At 41.2% G+C, this 15,959-nt stretch overlaps 1 protein-coding gene across 5 annotated transcripts in view; it reads right to left on the reverse strand.

Moving 5' to 3' along the window:
* EFCAB2 (EF-hand calcium binding domain 2) overlaps positions 1 to 15,959 on the reverse strand; it is a 40,697-nt gene that overhangs the window by 20,444 nt on the left and 4,294 nt on the right. For 4 of the 5 annotated variants that reach the window (XM_067555276.1, XM_067555280.1, XM_067555278.1 and 1 more), the window contains exon 2: positions 3,265 to 3,349. The exons of the other annotated variant lie outside the window; for it this stretch is intronic. In XM_067555276.1, the coding sequence (XP_067411377.1) occupies positions 3,265 to 3,349 (85 nt within the window). The remainder of the gene's footprint in view (positions 1 to 3,264; positions 3,350 to 15,959) is intronic. 5 annotated transcript variants of the gene reach the window in all.

Genomic DNA, 15,959 nt, shown 5'->3' on the forward strand with positions numbered 1-15,959 from the left:
CCTTTCCGGGTCTTGATGCTCGCTGCCAGAATCAGAACTTGAGGCTGGTTCTCGCACCTGGTTGATCAGTGCCATTGACCACTTCCCTAACATGGTAACTGAGGACTGGAAAGAATAAGGTCCTGGGTCCATCGGGATCCCCCACAGGTTCCAGGGTGGCCACTGGGTCGGCCATTGTCCTTGAGGCCAGGCTCCCATCAACAACCCTTCACTTAGTGCCAGCGCACTCATTGACTTGGGTCCTGAAGGAAACCTCTCTCCTCTCTGGGACCATGGAGGCACTGATCGAGGCTCCTCCTCGTAGCTGCAATGTGGCACTGGGGAGCAGTGCTGGGAAGAGGGTGACTTCCGGTAAGATTCCCCTGAGCAGTGCTGCGTTGGAGGTGAGTGGCATCTGGATGGCAGTGTCTGGCCACGACGCAGGCTACACGGTACCAGGGACCGGTGCCTAATGTCTGATGACCATTATGGTATTGGTGAACAATGCTGTGGTGGTGACTGGCGCCAAGGCAACGGTGACCACCGACATGACCCCAGTGAGCCTCTCCCCTTTATCGGGCACCGGAGCCGAGACGGCGAGGAGCTGCACCACTGGGCTGCAGATTGTGGCTTTGGTGTTACAGATCAGTGCCTGGAAGGAGAGAGGCATTGATCAGCAACCCATTGTGGAGGACCCATGGCTGGCTTGTCTCTGGAGATGGGAGCTCGTACAGGTTCCAGTGCCAAAGGTGCAGTAGGAGACACAGGGAGGGCCATTAAATCTCTGGCCACTTGGAAGGCCCCAGGTGTCGATGGCACCGTTAAGTGGAGGTGTCCCCTTCCGCTCCCAAGAGTCAGGGATAGCTCCCTCAAAGGGCTCATGGCTGTAGGTGGAAAGATCAGCTCCAATCCCTCCTGGGCAAGTGATTTGCCCAATGTGGATCCTTTACTCAGATCCACCTTTTCATCTCTCTTCGATGCAGGGAATTGATCCTACTGTTTCTTCTGCCACTTTTTTGGCATTGGTGATGGCGAATGGTGCCATGAAGTGCTCAGTGCTGACGACGTGCTCCACACCAATGTTGAGGTGTTCGGTGTCGAATCCAAGTGGGTGGGTTCTGAGGCCAATTTCAGTGCTGCCTCCATTAATAGGGCTTTCAAATGAACATCCATCTTTTTGTGTCCTTGGCCTGAAGACTTACAGATCTTACACTTGTCTCTCACGTGTGTCTATCCCAGAGACTTCAGACATCAATCATGTGGGTCATTGAGAGAGAAGGGCTTATGGCACGTGATAAAGTTTAAAGCCTGGGGATTGAGGCATGCCCTGCCACCGGGCAAATGTCCCGAAGGGGGAAAACCATTCTAAGTATAACTAACTATATACACAACTGACTACAAGTATATAAGACCACCACTAGACATTTGCAGATGCAAGAGAAGAGCCGTTCCAACAAACATCACTGTCAGAAAGAAGGAATGGAGAGGGCATATGGGCAACAGTGCCTCATATACCACAGCATGAGTGCAGCACTCCGGGGGGCACCGGAGCTGGCCCTACCGATACCACTAAAGCAAAAGATCTCCGACAGCCATGCATGTGAGTGCACACACACCTAGCATGAAATGCACATGAGCAAACACTCAAAGAAGAATGCGGAGACTTGGCAACCTTGGTGTGACCAAATGCACTCCTGTATTCACACCCTACACACCAGTGTAATAACCTTTGTACCAAATATGACTTGTGTGGTATCATTTGAAAACTAGTAACTTGCTGGTCAATATCATGGTGAGATGTACATAGTAACAATATATACAAAGTTATGAATATAAGCTGAAATCATGAGTGATGTGTGTTTACCAGACAAGTCTGGGGAACGGATAAACCTGTTTCCAAAAGACAAAGGAGAAGCTGACCCCTTTAGCCAGCTGTCATCAAGGCTGATGGGCAATCACCCGTCAAATGGCCATTCCTTGGCAACAAAGGGGGTACGAACAGATGGATTTTCATTTTAGTAAACAACAGCATGGAACTTCTTTCACCATCAGAATCCTTGTCTCCATTCTCACAGTAAGAATGAATTTTATCTAGAGGTAACCCTCAAGAAAATGCATTTCTATGGGTGACTGAACTATAAAAGTGAGGGGCAAAAACACCCTATCCATCTATCGCTGTTTCACCTAATATGACAAAAGAAACCAGCCTATTTGACTTTGGGAGAGATCCTTACCTGAAGTTTGGCCAACCTTTGTTGCTGGGAGCATGTGGTAAGAATTTTATCTTGAACTAAGTTTAGTTTATTAAGTTTTAGACTAGGAAGCATTTCTCTCTCTTGTAACCATTTCTGGCTTTAAATGCCTTATACTTCTACTCACTTAAAACCTCTTTGTAGATAAATAAACTTATTTTATTCTTTAATCAAAACTAATCCAGTGTCGCAAACTGTGTGGATAATTCATTTGGGATAGCAAACTATTATATATTGATCCCTTTAGAGGGACAATAGACCTAATATATCTGCACTGTCCAGGAAAGGGCTGGCCAGTGCAAAACACATGATCTTGGAGGAAAATTCAAGATTGGGAGTGTGTTAGAATCACCCTGCAAATAGTAACCAAGGCTGCTGGAAGCCAGAGTGTGGCTGGTGTTTGTGATGGGCTGCAGAGGTCAGAGTTGCTGACCAGGGCTGTGGCTACATACAGACACTCACTGTGTGACCTATCTGTGAGCAGTCCAGCTGGGAGCTACAGCAGCAAAGCATTATGAGGCACCCCATGTTGCAGGACAAGGCTGACACAGCCTCTCATTGGTCTGGATTGCATGCCAGAATGTCATTCTTGGGTATCATTTCAGGTTCTGAAGGGGAATGTGCTTTAGTGGCTATAAACCCTTCTGCCCACCTTCCACCTAAGCCTGATGTTGTTCCAGTCTTGTCCCTCCTTCTCCCCACCCACCTTGTCATCTAATCTCAGTCTTCCTCTCCCTGGGCTGGTCATCCCACTCTCCTTGCCCAACCAACCCCCATTTCTCCCCTCCCCCCAGCTCTTTATCCAGTCTTTTTGCCCAGCCAGTCCACTGCCTCCACTCCTAATCCAATATTAGTCTTCAATCAATGGAACTACTCACACTAGTCAAATTAAGCACGTGCATAAATATTTACAGTCTCAAGATCACAGGGCATTATTTCAACTTTATTTCTTTTTAAAGCAATTCAGGATTTAGGGCAGTGTTTTGCTCTGCAAAAAATTCTGTAATATTTCTGTGTGAAAAGATTTTCAAACCTGACATCCACAGTTTTATTGCATTCATGGTCAAACACTTCAAAAGCATCTGTAATCTTTTTCTGAATGTCTGCTATTACGGCTTCTGCAAAAAAAAACAAAAAAAAAAACCGTTTCACCAAGTTATTCCAATGAATTTTATTTCTAATTTAAGTATCACCATCTGAAAGAAATAGATTCAGTCTCCACCTTAAAATGAAAATTCATTTTTCTCTGCATTTCCCCTTATTCACCCTAACTTTAGGTTTCACACATTTCCATTCTGCCACAATGTCTTATGTCAGCCTCTCTTTATGCTCCTTTATTTTTTTAAACATCTTACTCCTTGCCTCTTTAATCTTACACTTTTTTATGAGAATCTTTCCTTTTTGGGAAAGGAGAGATGAAAGGACTCATCTTTCCCCTTTACCTTCTTCCTCTGTTCAAAGGCCCTGACATCATAGGAACAATACCTTCATCTGTTAAGGGATGGATGTGTCCCCCTCTAGTGCCTGCTTTATGTTGATCTTAGCAGAGCAGCTGTTCCTCCTGTTGTCAGTCTTCTTTTCCCTCCTCCCCCCATTCAGTTTATTTCTCTACCTCATCTCTGTCTCCTTCTCCCTTCCCTTCTAATTTTTGTCTCTCTCTCCCCCACCCTCTAGTTTTTTTTCCTTCCTCATCCACTTATGAGGGTTTTTTATTTTTTTCTCCCTCCCCTCCCCCAGACTATGATCAATTTGGTAGCTCTTCTCTGGACCCTCTCCAAAATATGCCTGTTCACACAGATGTACAATTCCCCCAACTGGATGTAATAACCCTAGTGAGTCCTCACCCTGGTATTGTACATAGGCAAAATATTGTATTTCCTTGTATATAATAATACTTTTGATACAGCCTACTAGTCTGATTCTCCTCTGTCTTGCTCCTTGTGTAATAATTTCTACCTGTGAAATGCTAACACAACTGTGAGAGAGCACATAATTCTGATTTGACAGCATTTATATATATATATATATATATATATATATATATATATATATATATACACACACACACACACTTCTTTGCACCGTTTACAGCCATTTGCACTTGTTAGGAGGATCAGTCTGTAACATCTTATCTTTACTTTAATTTACTTCTGTAGTAAGAAGTGAGAGCTTAAGGCCTGTAAAACAAGCTAAGGCCTAAATGGAAAAAGCCGAGTGAACAGGAGTATAAGGGGTCACTCAAGTTAACTGAAATTGGCACAGGAAAGTGCTGATACTGCAAGATTGCCAAAATATTACTAAAATATATAGCAGGTGCAGAAGGCACCAAGACATCCTGACACCAAAGAGATAACCAACTCTCTAAAATGACACTTTGATGGATAGAAATGACAAAAGAGGATAAATGGAGTTGTTTTGCCCAAATCAGCCAATTAACGGAAAAAGGTGGTATTAGACTACGTCAAGAGGGTGGCAACTACCTACGTCTAAGGGGGCAAAGCGAAATTGTACGAAACAATTTATAAAAGAAGGTGTCAGAAGGAATACCGGTGTCCGTTCTAGGGGATAACGGAAAGTCCCACCGTTGGGCCGTGCCATTGTAATGCTGCTTAAACGAAACTGACCCAGAGATACTCTGTGGGTCACTTCTTATTGTGCTGCATGCAGTAAACCTGGCCTGGGTGCCTTCGTTGCTCAGCTAATCTGTGGTCGTGTCGATTCATTCGATTGTGAGAGCCGTCTCGGTTACCTGCGCAGAGCTGGGACAGCATCTACAGAGGGACTCATGCACGCAGCCTACATGGATAAACATCGGTGACCAACACACCGATTACAACACTGATGACCCTGACGTGATCCATTTATCACCTTCCTACTACAACTTCCAGCTTGGCTTCTTCCACTGTCAATATATTACAGTTCTTCCTCCATCCATGTATAGGCTGGTTTACAGTTAGAGCCTACTGATTTGATCAAAAGTACACTAAATGTAATGGAAAGATTCCCATTCACAGAAAGGTTTGGATCAGGCTCCAAAGAGGTTATTTTGCATTTGGTGTCTTACATTTTGTCCGCCCCATGTAGGCTTTTAACCCGTTTTCGAAAAGGTGCTGAATGTGGTTCATACTTGTATCCACTTAAAGCTAAACAGTGTTCATCATTGCTTTCAGCTGTGGTTAAAACCTAAGTGGACCTGATCCTAAGTGGTGCTGAACACTTAAGGTCTGATCCTTAGCCTCCTGAACTTAATGGAAGTCTTTCCACTGACTTCAACGGGTCTTGAATCAGGCCCCTACTGAGCACCTGCAACTCCCACTGAACTAAGGGCAGGTGTACACTAAAAAGTTAAATCAACTCAGCTATGTCACACAGGGATGTGTAAAATCCATAACCCCGAGCAATATAGTTAAGCCTACCATCACTAGGTCAATGGAAGAATTCTTTGTCAACCTAGCTCCTGGCTCTCAGGGAGCTGGATTAACTACAGCAGTGGCAGAATCCATTCCCTCATTGTAGTGAATGGCTACACTGAAGCTGTGCTGCTGTAGCGGTTTAAGGGTAGGAAGAGCCTCAGTAGGTGCTCAGCTCTTCTCAGGGTCCGGCCTTTAAACTGTATACTACTCCTTTAATGTGCTGAAATCTTTTGGTAGATGGAGGAACCTTACCAGATGCAGATTAAGAGAGCTATGAACGGGGCTGTATTTAAATATTTTTTTAAAAGATGGGTATACATAGCAGGTGCCCAAGTATAACACAGGACTTTATTTTGTGCAATATGTGTTCAGATTTATAATGTGAATGTACAAACTGGAAAAGGCACAATGTGTAAAAGCACGGGGTAGTAATGGTACAAAATATCTGATTTTTTTTTTTAAATGATTGGAATGATACCTAGGATCTGCTGGGCTAGGGAAGATTCCATTTGCACGCAACTACTTATTCCCAGCAAACTCACATATACAGAATATGGTCTTTTTCAGTTCTATCACGAAAATGCTTAATATATAGTTGTCAATTTATGTTCATTTTCTCACATTTAATTATTTTTAAACTACGTGAGCAACTAAGAGAAGATGCCTTAAAATTAATTAATCAAATGTTAAACATAAATTCTTTATTATCCTTTGCTAATTTCCCAATCTTTTAGGATTTTTAAACTCATTTCTATGTGAGCTACATAAAGTTCCAGACACTCCCACTTTTGAGAATGGTAGGGGTAGGGATTCCCAAATTAATTTTCTTAGCTGCTCTCATTCTGGATTTTTCCTCTTTAGAAGGTTCATGATGTTCTCTATCGCTATGAGGCAGTTTAAGCCCACCGCTCAGCAGCATACTTGTCCTGTTCATGACATTATTTCTTTAAAAAAAAAAAAAAAAAATCAATTCCGCAGTCAGTGCAGGGAATAGAAGCAATTAAATAGATGTGGTTCTGCCACCCTCAGAATAATGAGAACATTGAAAAGTGGCTTTTAATCAAATAATTTGCTAGATTTAATCATTAAACATCTGAGCTTTTTCTTCCTTTCGTCAAGGCCAGTTGCTCCAACAGTCTATGCAGTGGATCCAAGTCAATTTCAAAGCCTGCCATTTCTTTCACTGAACTGAGAAGTCATAGTTGTTTGAAGAAATGGCATCAGAACAGCAGATAGGCAGATTAGGCCGAGATGAAACCACCTCCTAAAATGCAAGGTAGCAGTAGAAGCTCACAGGAAAAGGTCTAGCCTTAAAGCAGACTGACAAATTTGTTATACAATGTGACATTCTGAAGTGTTCTTCCCCCAATACAAATTGTTCAATTATGGCCTGATTTTCAGAAATGCTGGGCATCCACAGCTCTCACTGACTTTATGGGGTGATGTGGATTGCTTAGCACCCAGCACCCTTGAAACTCACATAATTAAGTTGCTTTATTTGCTTAAAATTCTATATATGTATGTATTCACACACACACTTCGGTCACTAACATACATGAACTGGGAAAATAAGATAAAATTATACAGATGTGTATCTGTATTAACATTAACCTAATAATGTCACAAGTATGATAAATCATGTTCATAATTGTAAAGCAATGTCCATATCTCACCTGCAAATTCCAGTTTAGGTAACCTGCAAAGAATTAAGAGGGCTTCAAGGCTCTAGACAGCAACAACATGAATACCAATTTAGAAGATGTAGTCAACAGCTTATTGTCACATTGTCCATATGTAGAGAGTTACTCCATCTTCTCATGGTTATACTCGAGTATTAGATTTTCCAAAAGTTTTTCCCTTTTTCAATTATTTTTCCAGTTCTTGACATAGAAAATATAAATATATTTACATTCTGCTTACTAGAGATAAATGTAGAAGTAAACATATTTCTGTGTCCTGGCAATTTGGTTTATGAAATATTCAGAGTATGTGAAAGCAACATGAAAGAAACTTTGTGTGCTCCTGTTACCTAGAGGTCTTTTATCCCCCACTTTGTTAACACAGAGTTAAAGTTAACTAGTGGTGCCTTGCGCTTCCAGCATGATGAGTTCATCTACACTCAAACCTCAGAAAAATCAGGAATTGAAGAGTTAAGGCAATAAAAACTTAAACTTCTGAAACCCCAGAAATACAGAGTGAAGGTACACACCATTCCCACAACAAACCCTTAACTTCTCTCCCTAGAGCCAGCAATAGCTACTGGGAATGGTTCAGTATGAGGTTGCCATGATAAGCAGCCATAAGAAAGGACTAAGAAAGTGCATTGTTTGTGTTGTGTTCAACAGATACGTTTTTAGCATTTATCTGCATCCACTAACTGCGTTCAGTGTTAGGTGGAGGAATCAATTGCAACAAGTTAGTTGTGTACTTTGAAGGATCAAGCATGACTCCTTTCAGTGAGGAATTGTGTCGGTTGTCTGAGCAGTACAAATTGGTCTTGTCCTGGAAACAGTCATCAGCCTAGTGGCATACACAATAGTCATCACCACGCTTTGTGAGGGCAAGTTAAGGCAATGTCACAGAAGGAATCCTCAGGGCAAGAGTGAAAGGGTGTTAATATTTTGCAAGCCTGGGGTGGTTTGTGTGGAGCAAGCTGTGTTGGGAGTGTAGGCCAGCTGTAGGTAGCTCCTGTTTGCTCTGCATGAGCAAAATTCAAGTTTTACCTTAGTAAAAGGAAGGTGTTAGATTGTGTCCTACAACATTCATGTGCACTGTTTCTGATCTGTCCTATAGAATCTGTAAGGGTAGAATGCTAGTGCCTTTGGCTCCTTGGAAATCATTACCACATCCAGAGAAAGCACTGGTTGCATTTTAGTTCCTTCACTGCCCCTGCATCATCTCCTTTCTCTCTAGCCTATCCAGCACAACCCAGTTCTCTCCCCTCAGCTCTTCTCTCCATGGAGAGGTGGGTGCCAGCATGTTGAGGAACCGAGAAGAGAATTCAGGAACAGTGCAAAGGCTACCACAGAGTAAATGGGAACATTTTTGAAGGGGAGGGGGCAGACTTAGGGGAACATGGATGTGCAGGTCTACAGGGGACAGAGCTGAAGCACCTCCCTCCCACAGCCCCCACTGCATAGTTCTGACCATGTCCTTTCCAAGCACACTTACACCACTGCCACACTCCTACTCATTTCAGCAACCCTCATATTCCCCACCCCAACTCAGATTCTCCCCCGCACGGCTCCAACATTCTCTCCATCATGCTCATTGCTCTGACCACACCCAAAACATTCCCAGCCCCTTCCCTTACTCACACCCCTCCTCCTCACCACACTGTCCCTGGTAAGCTAGAGCAGTGGCTCTCAACCTTTCCAGACTACTATACCCCTATCAGGAATCTGATTGGTCTTGCATATCCCCGAGTTACATCTCACTTAAAAAACTATTTGCTTACAAAAATCAGACATAAAAATACAAATGTGTCACAGCACACTGTTACTGAAAAATTGCTTACTTCCTCATTTTTACTATATAATTATAAAATAAATCAATTGAAATATAAATATACTTACATTTCAGTGTATAGCATATAGAGCAGTGTAAACAAGTCATTGTCTGTATGAAATTTTAGTTTGTACTAATTTCGTTAGTGCTTTTTATATAGCCTGTTGTAAAACTAGGCAAATATCTAGAGGAGTTGGTGTCCCCCCTGGAAGACCTCTGGAGAGTGAAGCACAGGAGCCTCAGAGACATGTGAAGTGGCCCATTTCTCTCACAGAAAAGTTCTCAGATAGAGATGAATATAGCCCTGAGTGGTACGAATTGCTCAGTGAATCTCAATGGGTGTTCTTATCCCCACTCCCACGGTTTTAATATTTGTGGAACTTCGCCACACACAAAGTGTGGCCATTCTCAGCTCCTCACACTGGGTCTGAGCACTGGTGCATGCACTCAGTGCACAAACATACCTATTCTCACCACTCCCAACTATGATCTCAGTAAACCTTTAACCCTGATACACAGCAAGGAGGTGGACCTCGGAGCCCGAGCCCAGATGTCTACACTGCAATTTTAGCCTCACAGCTCAAGTACCATAAGCACGAGTCAATTAACCCAGGTTCTGAGACTCAGTCCCATTTTTTTTTTTTTTTTTTTTGGCATGCGCAATGAAGTTTTAACCTGTGATAAACTGCCTGCAAACATTCTGGCTTTACAAGAACCCTACTCTCACATTCACTTTGTTTTAGCACACCTGTTTTGCTCCCGCCAGCCTGGAATTGTAAACTTTACCATTAACTTTTTCAATTTTGCATCCCCAAAGGAGTAAGGGGCTCTCTCTCAGCTAAAGCATGAGAACCAAGCAGCTGAGATCAGTTTGGGGAGGATTTTAGGCATAATTTGATCCCCAGCTGTGTGCAAAAGAAGTTAGAAAAACCAAGTGATTTTAGGGCGACAGTATCTCAGGAATCCCTTGCTCAAATGATCCCAAATTTGGAACACAAGCCCTATCCCCACACGCCCCTGAGGCACAGCAAGTTAGATAATCTCAGTAATCATATGAATGTTGGCACTTTTAGAATAGTCATCCATTAAACAATAAGCAACTCTTATTTGCCATTCTGCTCTAATACTGTAGTTTGTAAAGTTATTTGTGATGAAATGCACAATATAAATTCAAAAAATATTACTATTTAATCCCTAAAATCCAGAAGAATACATTGGATTTCATGCAATTACTGCATAAGAAACAATTTTTGGAAGTATGACTTTTGTATAAATATGTATCAACCACTAGAGTTCTGCTGATAATACTTGGTCTATGGTAACACACACGTTCTACCTACGATCCCAGATTGACCACTCTGAAGTACTAGCTTTGGCCCTTCAGAGGAAATCTATGTAAAGTGGGGGGAAAAACAGCAAAAGAATTAAGAACTTTAATAATTGGTCTTAAAATAATCATTTATAAATACAATAGTACTTCTGCTGCACGTGCATATATCAGTGAACGAACGTCAACTCTTGGTATGTTGAGCTTTTATTTAGGTACTGCTATGGCCTTCATCACTACAGTATGTAATGGTCACATCACAGATAATGTCCATTTATTGACTAATACACATTAGCAATAACACATAATAAGCTTTGTATCATCATTTATTAAGACTGGCTACTAGAAGCCCATTGAGCTACATGGCATCTGAGTTTTCTATTTGCCTACCAAATAAAAATACTCTGCACTTTTACAACATCCTTCATCTGACAAATTCAATGAGGTTTACATTTATCAGTTAATTAATCCTCATAAAAGCCCAATGTTGTTTTATCCCTGTTTTACAAATGAGGAAGTGGAGGGACAGAGACACTAAAAGGAACAATTTCAAAAGTAGCCTCTAATTTTGGGTGCTGTAGTTTAGATACTTTAGGCACCCAGGTATGAAAGTTTGGTTTAAGTAAGGCATCTAAATCCATACTTAAGCACCTAAATACAAGTGATCTGATTTTTAGAGGTGCTGAGCACTCAGCATTACCACTTGCTTCATTTTGAATTGTGGGTGTTCACAATTTCTGAAGAAAAAAATATCAGACCTTAAGTTTCTAAAGTTGGGTATCCAGTATTAGAGGCCACTTTGAAAAATTTGATCCTATGGGACTGCATACACATGTCCATTGCAGAGCTATGCTAACTAGTAGATCAGGCTCCTCATGTGGGCTTCAGTTTTGCCATATTTTATTGCAAATATCATTGAATATATAACTGTGCCCATAAACATATTTCTAAACTGGAGAAATCAGTGAATCGGGTGTGAAAACATTAGTGTACAGACATGGAATAAAAACCCAAATTCTTCTGAACAGCATATTAACTACTGTTGGAGAAAAGATCATTTGTATGAGCACTGCAAATCATTGTCAGCATTGTGAATCTGATACTTGGCATTGCTGAAAAGACAAAATATTATAAACTGGTTTCTATAAACCAATTAATTTCTTGCTGAATTAGTCAGCTAGAAGTAAAATTAATCTGAAAAACTTCTGCACCATGGAAACAAGAAACTCTCTTCTCTCCCCACCTCCAGAGAATCCTCAAGTGCCTTAAGAACACATCAAATGAAAATGACTAGATCTATAGTGGCACTAAAATCTAGAAGATTAGAAAAGACAGCCTGTATTTACCTATAAATATGAATGCATTTTGTTGTCTGCTTCAGTCTCAAATATCAGTATAACGAGATCTCAAATTGCACTGTCTCATTCTGAATATGTTAAAAAGCACTACAGTCTACTGAAAATTATGAGGTTTTCCTTTCAAGCAGCTTACAAAGCAGTGTCTGAAGACCACATACAGAAAATGAAAACGTTATAGTGATCGCCAGTAGCAACTACTATTGTTAAGTTTATACATTAGTTTCCATTACAAACATGTTTTTATACACTCACATTTCCAACGTTTTCCTTTGGGGTTGAAATAGTCCTTGCTTGGTCTCCGTCCAAAGATAAGTTTAAAAAAATGTCATTGAAACCTGACTACTACCTTCAAAAGACAAGCCTGGGAACTTAAATTCATAACTCTGCTAGACACTAAAAATAGACAATGGACAATGGTTTGTTTAGTGGCTCATGACAATTTGTAACACACCCCACTGCCTGCAAATGCTTAATTGCCCACTGCATTTTAAGTAGTCTCCTACAGCATGTCTGAACCCTTTATGCTTGACAGTCTGTCCCAACTTGTATTTATCTTAGACACTCTGGTGACCTTCCCCTGAAGAACTCTGTGAAACTTGAAAGATTGACTACCTTCTGTTGGTGGGAGGGACAAATAAAAGATTTCACCTACCTTGTCTCTCTCATTGAAAAAAGTACTACGTTTGTAGCCCTTCATGTTACAAAGAAAAGCTGGAAAATGGATGTAAGAGTAACCTACAGGCTCAAAATCCAGAAGGCAAATTAAAAAAAATCCAGAGTTGTTCTTTTTAAATCTCATGATGTTTAAGCCGGTCTCATGATTTTGGGAGAGTGGGTCTGACTCATGGTTTCTGAATGTCTGGGTTGGCAATGTAATCCAGTCCTACTATATATAAAATTATAATGTTAAGTTGCAAAATACAGGTAGGGAAATGAAATTGTCAAGATTGATTACATATTTTAAACAGTAATCAAAGCACCAAAAAAACCCACAATTGATAACCATTGGAACAAGCTACTGTGATACGACCCATGCCCAGGGTAGCCAACTGATAATGCCAAGGTCAGGGCAGGCTGCAAAAGGAGAGCAGATTCTCCCCACGCTGGTGGGTGACACTAAAGCTCGGCTTCCCAACCAGCCATGAACTGCTTCTGATTACCCCACACTGGATATCACGAAGCCAGTCCACAAATGCCCACAGCCCCCTTCACTGCATTTCAGCTCCAGGCTCCCAAATCAGCACCAGGTCCAGCAAAGAGACCAGTTACTTAAACTCTCTGCTCTTTGCTAAAAAGGTTCCCTCTGACCCCAAAGGGTCAGCCACAGCACCAGATCAATATAAGTTTGGATCTTACCTAAAATACCATGCTATCAGCAATCCTTTAGTATCTAAACTAAAGGTTTATTGTAAAAAGAAAGAAATAAACCACGAGAGAAATGTTAAAGGGTTAAAGTAAATTACAGATATGCAAATGATTAAAAGTCCATATACTTCAGGTTTCTGGAAGAGCTGTGGAGTTGCAGGCTTGTATAGTTCCCTCTGGTTCACATCCAATACCTGGATGGGTCTAAGTCTTTCAGTTCAGTTGCAAGATGAATTGGTCCAGAGGTAGGTGTGTGTCTGCAGCTGGACAGGATCATAGACCAAGATGGATCCTGTGGTTTGATCTTATAAACCCCCTCCCCCGGCCATGCGGCCTGCGGACAGTCACAAGACCCAAAATGGAGTCCAGAGTCACATGGGCCAATCCTGGTGACTCTTCAGGTGTGCCTGGGGTCCAGTCACATAAGCAGGTTCTGGTGACTCATTAGTGATGCTGGCTTCTCTCTCTAGGCCCCTTGCACCTGGGGAGGCCTTAATGGGCCATTACGCTGGCCATTGTTCTGCAGCCTTCCTATCTGGGGTGTTGCCCTGGCAGCCCAATTGAAACACAGATATCTCAAATACATCTATAACTTCCATTTCACATATTACACATGAACATAAGTAATATTCTCTTACTTAGCATATCATAACCTTTCTAACAGTACCTGACATGGCCTATCCCACATGGATTATTATGATTCTGCCATGCTGATGTCACACAATATATTAGCTGCCCCCCCTCTCAAGCCAGCCCGCATGACAGCTACTAAGGGAAGTGGTACATTCTCCATCTACTGAAGAGTTCAAATCCAGACTTTTTGGAAGATATGCTTTAGTCAAACCCAAGTTACTGGGCTCAATATAAGTTGTTACTGGGTGAAAAGTCTATGGCTTCTGTTATGCAAAAGGTCAGGTAGATGATCTAATGGTCCCTTCTAGCCTTAATATCTATTAACTGCATTTTTCTTCCTTCCTCTCGCCTCCCTCCCAACCATATTTCTTATATCAGAAAAACTGATCAATTACATGACATTCCCATAAAGATAAGGATATTCAACACTTGTCTTTTATGTAATTACTGAAATCCTAACCGGAAGAAAATGGGTCTCTTGTTCACTAGTCCTACATTAGGCTCTACTAAGGCACCATCTGACGTTTTGCTTTCAGGTTCTTGCAATAGAAGCATCAAGCTAGGAGATGTTAACATTTGGGAGTATCTGACATGTTATGTCAAAGTGTACAGAAGCCATCAGCAAAAAGAATAGAAAACAGATTGAATTAAGCACCCTAAAAAGGGAAAGAACAGAATGAAAGAAAGGAAAATACATACAGAGAAGACAGCAAAAAAGAGCACCAGAGTAAAATCAGCTGAGTATAAAATACATTTTCAAAATAGGGTTAGGAAAAAAGTAGCAGTACAATAAAGAAACGAAACAATAGCTAATGAGAATAGGCATGGAGACTACAGGCCTGATTCTGCAAACATTTATGCACATGCATAACTTTACTCACTAGTAGTCCCATTAACTTAAGTGAGACTATTCTCATGAATAGTCATTTAAGTTAATGGAACTACTCATAAAAATAAAGTTTAGCATGCACACAAGAGTATGCAGAATTTTGTTACATATTGTCTCTTGCTGTGTATATCTGTAACACAGAATCAGGAACTTAATCTCAGATCAAAGAAAAAAGTTTAAAATAATAGGACCCAAGGGAAGCTACAAAAGCTAGTAGAAGCCTACAGCGAAGAATTTCTAGAAATACCCCAAAGGCTAATTTGGCAATACAATTAATGGTACTGTGTTGTCTGAACCACATTATACAAACTGCAGTTTCTGTTTCATACTGTAGAGCACTTTTTATTGGTTAAAAACAAGGGCCAAGTTTCTGAAAAGTGACTAGGATAGCTGGCCAAAACTCAGAAATTTTGCTCAATGAGAAGTTTTGGTATTTACAAATCTGCTTTTGTACCAATTTGGAAGTTTTGTTCTGAAGACCCCAAGATATGGCATTCCTGGAACAAAATGTGACTGATATATTTTTACTGCAGTTACTGAATGAATAGCAGCTGTGAAACTGACAAGAATGTTAATTTCATTCAGCTGCTCCCTGATAGGGAGCCAGAACTCTCACTCATCATGGAGCCTGGAAATTTTAGGACTGGCTCCTAGGATCTTTGGGCTTCCCACTGTTTCATAAAAAGTTTTGTCAAATCTGTAATAGATTTAGCAGACTGTTTCACTTCAGCAAGTCAGCAATTTCTGACAAAACTAAAGCCATGTCTATATGTACAACACTGCAGCAGCACAGCTGTACCCATACAACTGCACCACTGCAGCATATCTGGTGAAGATGGTCATTGCCAACAGGAAGAGAGCTTTCCTGTCAGCATTTAAACAAAAAAACACACCTCCATAAGTGGCAAAAGTTATGCCAGCAGGAGAAGCTATGCACGCGAGTGCTTATGTCAGTGTAACTTCTGTCACTCAGCAGGTGGAAAAGTCATACACCCCAAGCAACATAAATTTTGCCAACATACGCTATAGCTACACTACAGCCTTAGTTTCACAGTAAAATTTCCATCCAGCTCAGGTAACTAGTGATTTTAGATACTTCAATTCTGAGAGCCCCAACTGACTCAACTAGAATCTGCAGAAACACTATCTGAAAAGGGAGTGAACTATCCCATTCATTTCAGCATGAAATATCTTGAAGCCTAATGAGGCAAGTCACTTCACCACACTGTTTCAGTT

The sequence above is a fragment of the Emydura macquarii genome, unplaced genomic scaffold (genome assembly GCF_026122565.2).
Source record: "Emydura macquarii macquarii isolate MOO-44397 ecotype Brisbane River unplaced genomic scaffold, CSIRO-AGI_Emac_v2 contig_1597, whole genome shotgun sequence".
NCBI lineage: Eukaryota > Metazoa > Chordata > Testudines > Chelidae > Emydura > Emydura macquarii.